This window comes from Nyctibius grandis, chromosome 18 (assembly GCF_013368605.1).
Source record: "Nyctibius grandis isolate bNycGra1 chromosome 18, bNycGra1.pri, whole genome shotgun sequence".
NCBI lineage: Eukaryota > Metazoa > Chordata > Aves > Nyctibiiformes > Nyctibiidae > Nyctibius > Nyctibius grandis.
Window position 1 is genome coordinate 2,969,359 of NC_090675.1, and position 7,600 is coordinate 2,976,958.

Sequence of the window (7,600 nt, forward strand, 5' to 3'; positions counted from 1 at the left end):
CTGCTCTGTTAACCTTAACAACAGACAGAGGCAGGAGGGTCCCGGGCTTTTGCAGGACTTTTTGCTGATTTTCCAAAAAAAAAAAACCCCCCTCCCAGGCACCCAGGGTGGTGTTTAATCCGCACGGGCCCCACGTTTTCCGGCTGGCTGGAGCAGGACGATGGGGCTGAGCCTCCCCGGGTGGGAGAGCGGCCGCCGGACTGACCTGCTGCCCCCGGATGAAAAGCCAGGCTTTGGCAGCCCTGCTCGGTGCTGGTTCCCAGCCAGCTGGGATCTGTGGGATCCGCTGGGCTCCAGCTCGGCTGGTGATTGCAGTGGCCTCATTAGCTGGTGGCCTGATGATCTTTGGGTCCTGGGGCACTCCAGGGTCATCTCCCAAAGCTGGCACATTGAGGAACCAGGCTCAGCCCCGGCTGAGGGTTCACCAGCCCTTGGAGAAACATCTCCAGGGGTTGGGCCGTGCCGGGTGCCAGCCCCTGAGCTCCTCACCGAGCCCCTGCTCCGCTGGCAAAGCCGCCGGTCACCCGCTGCAGTGCCAGGACCCTTAGAGATGGGGTGAGCAGGTAAGGAGGGGACGTGCTGGTGGCTCTCCGTGGCTCAGCTTGTCCCCGCGTGCCAGCCCCGGGCAGGGCGGCAGCTCTGGATGTGTCTGTGGCAGGACGAGGAGACGAAGGGTCCTGCTCCCCCCGAGCCTGGGGACACGAAGGCACAAGCGCTCCCCGCATCCCTCCGAACCCCTGAGCCACACGTTCCAAAATCCATCCCACCCCCAGGCACCCCACAGCCCCCGTCCCCCCCATCGCCCCACGGGGAAGCTCAGACTGGCTGCGGGCACCCCAAAACCCTCCTGGGAGGGGTGGGGGTGGGGGTGTCCCTGAAAACATCCAACTTCAAGCTGCCAGCGAGGGGTTATTTAGCCCGTGGCTGCAGCCCCGAGCCCTGCAGCCCCCCGGGGCTGGCGCAGACAGGCCAGCACATCAGGGAACATTTCCAGTCTTCCTCTTTTACAGCCTCTGTCTCCTGCCGCGGAGGGAGCTCACTGGAACAAACACTCTGTACAAATACTTCAGTATTTTCCTTGCGCGCGTGCGTTCTCTCTCTCTCTCTTTTTTTTCCTGGGTTGTGAGTACAGCTGTAGATTCAGTGAGCTGGGTCCATTATAATAAAATATACAGTATATATTGTAAAGGACTCGGCCGGGCACGGAGCGGTTTCTTCACGGCGGGGTTACCCTGCTCCCTCCCTGCAGCCCCCGCAGAGCCGCCCTCCTCGCCCCCAGCCCTCTCCCTCCAGCCACCCAGGGCTCGCTCTTCCCCACTGCGGTGGCCTCTGGCTCCCTGCAGAGCCGTGCTGGGCTCCAGTTCTGTGTCTGGTCCTCCCGAGCACCCTGCTGTGGGGTCGGGGGGACCCTCTGGGGAGGCCCCACTGCTGGGGTAGACGTCTCTGCTCGCATCCTTCCCGTCTCCCTGTAGCCCTCCCCATATTCCTCCCTTTCCTCCAACCCTCCCATCCCTCCCTGCATCCCTCTCTGCATTCCTGCATCCCCCTCACCTCTCCCTGCAGCCCTCTCTGCATCCCTACAGCCCTCCCATCCCTCCCTGCATCCCTCCCTGCATCCTTACATCCCTCCCTGCATCCTTCTCATCCCTGCAGCCCTACATCCCTCCCTGCAGCCCTGCAGCCCTCCCATCCTTCCCTGCAGCCCTACATCCCTCTCTGCATCCCTCCCTGCAGCCCTCCCATCCTTCCCTGTAGCCCTCCCTCCATCCTTCCCTGCATTCCCCTCATCCCTCCCTGCATCCCTGCATCCCTCCCATCCCCTCACCTCCGCAGCCCCTGCCTCCTCCCCCAGCCCCCCGCAGGATGCTGCCCCGCACCCCCAGCCCCGCAGGGCTCAGCCGCTCCAGCCCTTTCCCCCATGCCAGTTCAGAGGCAGCGCCGGGCTCTGCCCCAGACAAGGGGCTTTGGCAGGGGCCGGCGGGGTGCTGGCACCCCCTGAAGCGGTGGGTGGGGGGGACACCCCCAAATCCCCTACTGCGGCATCCCCCTCCCTCCTTACTGTGTCCCCATCTGTGCCCTGCGCCCCATGGGGAGGGCTCCCCGGGACACACAGCCCTGCACCGAGTGTGTCAGGTCTCAGCTACCGCCTGTCTCCCGGCGCTGGTCGCACACTTCAAAGCAAAGCAGCCAGAGCTCAGCTCTGGGGGGGCACATCCCACCACGGCACCTCTGTCCCCCAAAAACTGGACGGTCCCACCCCACAGGGCTGGGGGAGAAGGGGATAGGGCAGAGGTGGTGGGGCCCCAGGGGCTGCCAGGCTCCCAGCCCTTCCCCGGGATCGGGGGCCTGAGTCTGGCCCCAGATGGGAATGGGAATCCCTGCCCGGGTGCCAGGAGGGCGTCACCGCAGGGACGTGTGTGGGGGCAAAGGACCAAGGGACAGCTGCCCTTCCCCAGCCGAGAGGGTGCTGCACCCCCCAGTCCAACCCCCAGCACCCCGACCCCCTCAGCTCTATCAGCCCCCCCCAGCCCCCATGAGGCCCCATCAGCCTCCACTGCCCCCACCAGCGCCCACTAACCCCTCCTGGTCCCATTGTCCCCCCATGAGCCCCATAACCCTACAAGCCCCATAACCCTACAAGCCCCATAACCCCACGAGCTCCATAACCCCACGAGCCCCATAACCCATGAGCCCCATAACTCCATGAGCCCCATAACCCCACGAACTCCATAACCCACGAGCCCCATAACCCCACGAGCCCCATAAACCCACGAGCCCCATAACCCATGAGCCCTATAACCCCACGAGCCCCATAAACCCACAAGCCCCATAACCCCACAAGCTCCATAACCCCATGAGCCCCATAACCCCATGAGCTCCATAACCCCACGAGCCCCATAACCCACAAGCCCCATAACCCCACGAGCCCCATAACCCCCTGGGCCCTGTGGGACCCCCCCAGGGGCTGGAGCAGCCTCACCCCAACTTGGTGCTGGGGGTTCCCTGCTGTGGTGTCGAGCCCTGGGGCCACAGGGATGCTGGGGGGGTGTGGGGGGCTCCAGAAGCTTCTGGCTGGTGGGTGACGCAGCAGCGGGGCCACGCACGGGCTCGGGGCCACGCACGGGCTCCTGCACTGACTCATCCCCCCGTTCCCGAGGCGCTGGCACGGCCCCAGCTCCCTCCCCGCTGCCGTCCCTGCCATGGTTTTATGGGCAAGGAAGGCCGGGAGCGGCTCCAAGGACCATCCATCACCCCCAACCAGCCAAACCCCCCTCAGCCCGGCGGGGAGGGCCCTGGGGGGGCTGCCAGCCCCAGCCCCAGCGCGGCTGCGTGCGGCCGCCCCAGCCCCCGGGAAAGCTTCTGGGCCCTTCCCCAGGCCCTGCCGCCATTTCCATTAATAGCCAGCTGAGCCGCCTGGCTAAAAATAACCCCCGGGCCCTTCATAAGGCCCCGCCGGCCGCAGCCCCCCCGGCAGCCCCCGCCACCATGGCCGAGCGCCGCGTGCCCTTCACGTTCCTGCGCAGCCCCAGCTGGGAGCCCTTCCGCGACTGGTACCATGGCAGCCGCCTCTTCGACCAGTCCTTTGGGATGCCCCACATCCCCGAGGACTGGTACAAGTGGCCGAGCGGCAGCGCCTGGCCGGGGTATTTCCGCCTGCTGCCCCGGGAGAGCGCGCTGGTGCCCACCCTGGGCTCGCCCTACGGGCCGGCCCTGAGCCGGCAGCTCAGCAGCGGCGTCTCCGAGATCCGGCACACGGCCGACAGCTGGAAGGTCACCTTGGACGTCAACCACTTCGCGCCCGAGGAGCTCGTGGTCAAGACCAAGGATAATATCGTGGAGATAACAGGTAGGGGATGGGGATGGGGTCTGTGGGGTGTCCCCTCTGCTGGGGCAGCCGCCCCCGGCGCTTGCTGGGAGGGGGGAAAAAGGGTGGAAAGGGAAATGAGAGTGAAATAAAAGGGATGGGAAGGAGAAGGGAGGGGAGGGAAGAGGGAGAATCAAGGCAAAGAGGAAGGCCCAGCATCACAAGCACAGTCTCGGGGTGCCCCAGCAACCCCCCGGCCCCATATATTGACCTTTCACTGCGGTTCCAGCCGGGACACAGGGAGGGACCCCCTGGCTGTGAGCCACGGAGGGGTCTGGGGGGTGGCAGTTGGGTGTCACGAGCCCCACAGCCCCCTCCCTGCTCCTCCCTCCCAGCGCCCTGGGTGGCTCAGCCAGGGACGCCGTGACAAAGCCCAGACCCCGTGGCGTGCGGCCAGCAGCCTTGTGCCCGGCGAGGGGGGTCTGCATGGGGCGGGGGCGATCCCCCAGCCAGCGGGATTTGGGGTGCAGGGGTCTGCATGGAGCGGGGGCGATCCCCCAACCAGTGGGATTTGGGTTGCAGGGGTCTGCATGGGGCGGGGGCGATCCCCCAACCAGCGGGATTTGGGGTGCAGGGGTCTGCATGGGGCGGGGGCGATCCCCCAGCCAGCAGGATTTGGGGTGCAGGGGTCTGCATGGGGCGGGGGCGATCCCCCAGCCAGCAGGATTTGGGGTGCAGGGGTCTGCATGGGGCGGGGGCGATCCCCCAGCCAGTGGGATTTGGGGTGCAGGGGTCTGCACGGGGTGGGGGCGATCCCCCAGCCAGTGGGATTTGGGGTGCAGGCCCAGGGAGAGGCGGGTGCTTGTTCTCCCAGACCCGCGGGGCTGGGGACCCAAGCTGAGGGCTGTGGGGCCAGCGGTTGGGTCCCCTTGGCCACCGCCGGCTCCTGGCACCACCCTTGAATTTGGGGGCTGCTCCTGGAGGGGCCTCGCTGCCCCTGGCCCCCCCAGTTGCTCCAGGTTGATATGAAGGCATAAAAACCCCCAGGACAGGCAGGATCAGCCCCTCCTGGGCGACGCCGGGATCTGGGGGGGGGGACAGGGAAGGGGCACAGAGCCCGTCCCCCCTCAGTGCCCCCCCAGCCGGCCCCTTCCCACCCACCCGGGTTGTTTTTTCCCTTCCAGGCAAACACGAGGAGAAGCAGGATGAACACGGCTTCATCTCCCGGTGCTTCACCCGAAAATACACGTAAGCACCAGGGAGGAGCAGGGGGGGTGGGATCCTGGCAGTCCCCCCCCATGTCCTTGGGGACCTCTGCCCACCCTCCCAGCCCCTCCAGTGCAAACTGGGGATGCTGCTCACCCAAACTGGGGGGGGGGGGTGGCAGCAGTTTGGGGCTGAGCATCCATCACAGCGTGGCACCTGCTGGAGTGTGGGGTGGGGGCGGTGGGTGCTGCAGCCCTGACACCCCCCCTCGCCCTTCCGCAGCCTCCCCCCCGGCGTCGAGGCCACAGCCGTGCGGTCCTCGCTGTCCCCCGACGGCATGCTCACGGTGGAGGCCCCCCTGCCCAAGCCGGCCATCCAGTCGGCCGAGATCACCATCCCCGTCACCGTGGAGAGCCAAGGGGCCAAGGAGCCGGCCAAGAAGTAGGTGGCAGAGAGGAAGAGAAGGAGGAGGAGAAGCCACCACTGCCCCCCGCACGAGGCGCAGCCTCACACCCGGCCCCGCTCACAGCCCCCTTTTTATTGTCCATTTTGTACTCGCCCGGTCACCGGGTGCCCTGAATAAACGGGAAGGAACCAGTAGAATCATCTGGAATAAAAAGCAGTGAAAGAAACCTGTCCCCGTGCCGTGATGGGACCCCGGGTGGCACCGGTGCACCGCGGCTGTGCCGTGCCGGGTGGGACCCGCACCACGGGCACCGGCCCCCAGAGCACTGGGGTGGGGCTGTCTGGGGCCAGCGTGGCCAGTGGGAGGGCCAGCGTGGCCAGTGGGAGGGCCAGTGTGGCCAGTGGGAGGGCCAATGTGGCCAGTGGGAGGGCCAGCATGGCCAGTGGGTGGGCCACCGAGTCCTGCTCAACAGCCTGGGGTCAGCGTCCCGGGGCTCCGCGTCCCTGGGCTCAGCATCCCAGGTCTTCACATCCTGAGTCTCCCTGTCCTGCATATCCCACATCCCAGGTCTCCTACGTCTCAGCTCTCCACAACCCGGCCTCCAGCACCCTGTGTCTTTACATCCTGAGTCTCCAAAACCCCTGGTCTCCACATCCCAGGTCTCCAACATCCCGGGCTCAGCATCCCAGTTATCCACAGCCTGGGTCTCTGTCATCCCAGTTATCCACAGCCTGGGTCTCTGTCATCCCAGGTCTCCTACATCTCAGGTCTCAACACCCCAGGTCTCCAACATCCTACACGTCTCACATCCCGGGTCTCTGACGTTCCTGGTCTCCAAAATCCTGGGTCCCCCACACCCATCCTGGGTCTCCGACATCCCAGGTCTCTCAAATCCCACATTTCAGCACCCTGGGTCTCATCAACCCTCGTCTCCAAAATTCTGGGTCTCAACATCCCGGATCTGAATGTTTGGGGTCTCAGCACCCTGGTGTCACCATCCTGGGTCTTCACATCCCCGAAAAATAAGCACACCCCCTTCCCCGGGTCACAGGGGAGCGCGAGGGCAAACAGGGGCTTCACGGGCTGGAGCTCTAGATGGGAAACACCCCGGTCCCCGGCAGCACGGCTCCTCCGACCCCAACCCTGACCCCCCTTCCCTGCGCCCCACTGCAACGGGCCGGGCAGGGTGGGGGGGTTCAGCTCAGGGCTGCAGCCACGCTGGGGGGCTGGACGTGGTGGTGGGGTCACGGTCCCGATGCCTTTCGGCCCCAGCTGGCCCCGTGCCCCCCAGCCCTACATGGCCGAGGCCGGGCCCGCTGCTGCCGTGTTCCCGCTCTGACAAATCCCACTAATCCCCCCTGAGTCATCCCGCAGGCAGACGGTGACCGGGGAGGAATCCCACAGCTGCGAGGCCCCTCTCCGAGCCCGGGGGGGCTCCAGGTGCCCCCGAGCCCCTTCTCCCCGATCCCCAACCTCTCTGCCCCAGGTGCAACAAGCTTGGCAGGTCTCAGGCGTGATGCCCAGGGTGCTGTCGGGGGTCACGCGTGTGCTTGGGGGCTCCCCCGTGCGTGTGTCGTTTTGGGGATGAGTGGCCACGGCAACCAGAGCGATGGAGCTGGTTGCCATAGCGAGCAGCAGCCGCCCGCAGCCCAGCCTGGGGTGAGGGGGGAATGAACACCAACCCCCCCCCGGCCCTGCAGCAGCTGGAGCAGGGCTCGGTGTGATGAGTTTGGCAGGTCTCATGCCTCCTGGGAGGGCACCCATCCGTCAGGCTGTGGCACCGGGGACAGGGCAAGCGGGAGGCCCCTGCAGCCCCCCTGCCTGCAGGGGAGGGAGGAGGGCTGGGGGTGCCAGGCGGGGGCTGTCCCCCCTCCCCAGCCCCTCTGCCTGTGTCTGTGCTGCCCCAGGCACACGTAACACCCCATTTTTAGGGCTAAATCGTGCCCGGCAAGCGGTGAGGAGGGCCCCTGGCTGTGGGGACACCGACACACGCACCCACCCACCTGCACACCCACCCGCCCGGGCGCTGCTCCAGCCTGGGGGACCCACTTCTCCCTCCCGGTGGGGAAACTGAGGCCCTGCCTGCGAGGGGAGGAGGGGGTCAGCACGGGGGAGACGGGGGGCTGGCTCGGGGGGGTGCTGGGCCAGGCGCAGCGGGGCAGGATCAGGTCCTGCCTCCACGC

General features: G+C 66.6%; 1 protein-coding gene across 2 annotated transcripts in view; it reads left to right on the forward strand.

The window, feature by feature from the left end:
* The first annotated feature begins 3,454 nt into the window (after window positions 1–3,454).
* HSPB1 (heat shock protein family B (small) member 1) overlaps window positions 3,455–7,600 on the forward strand; it is a 163,976-nt gene continuing 159,830 nt past the window's right edge. Inside the window, exons 1-3 of one of the 2 annotated variants that reach the window (XM_068415831.1) lie at window positions 3,458–3,847; window positions 4,990–5,053; window positions 5,294–5,643. In XM_068415831.1, the coding sequence (XP_068271932.1) occupies window positions 3,487–3,847; window positions 4,990–5,053; window positions 5,294–5,456 (588 nt within the window). In that variant the 5' untranslated portion in view covers window positions 3,458–3,486 and the 3' untranslated portion in view covers window positions 5,457–5,643. Of the gene's footprint in view, window positions 3,848–4,989; window positions 5,054–5,293; window positions 5,644–7,600 lie in introns of those variants that run through there. The other variant, XM_068415830.1, reaches the window with a different exon arrangement.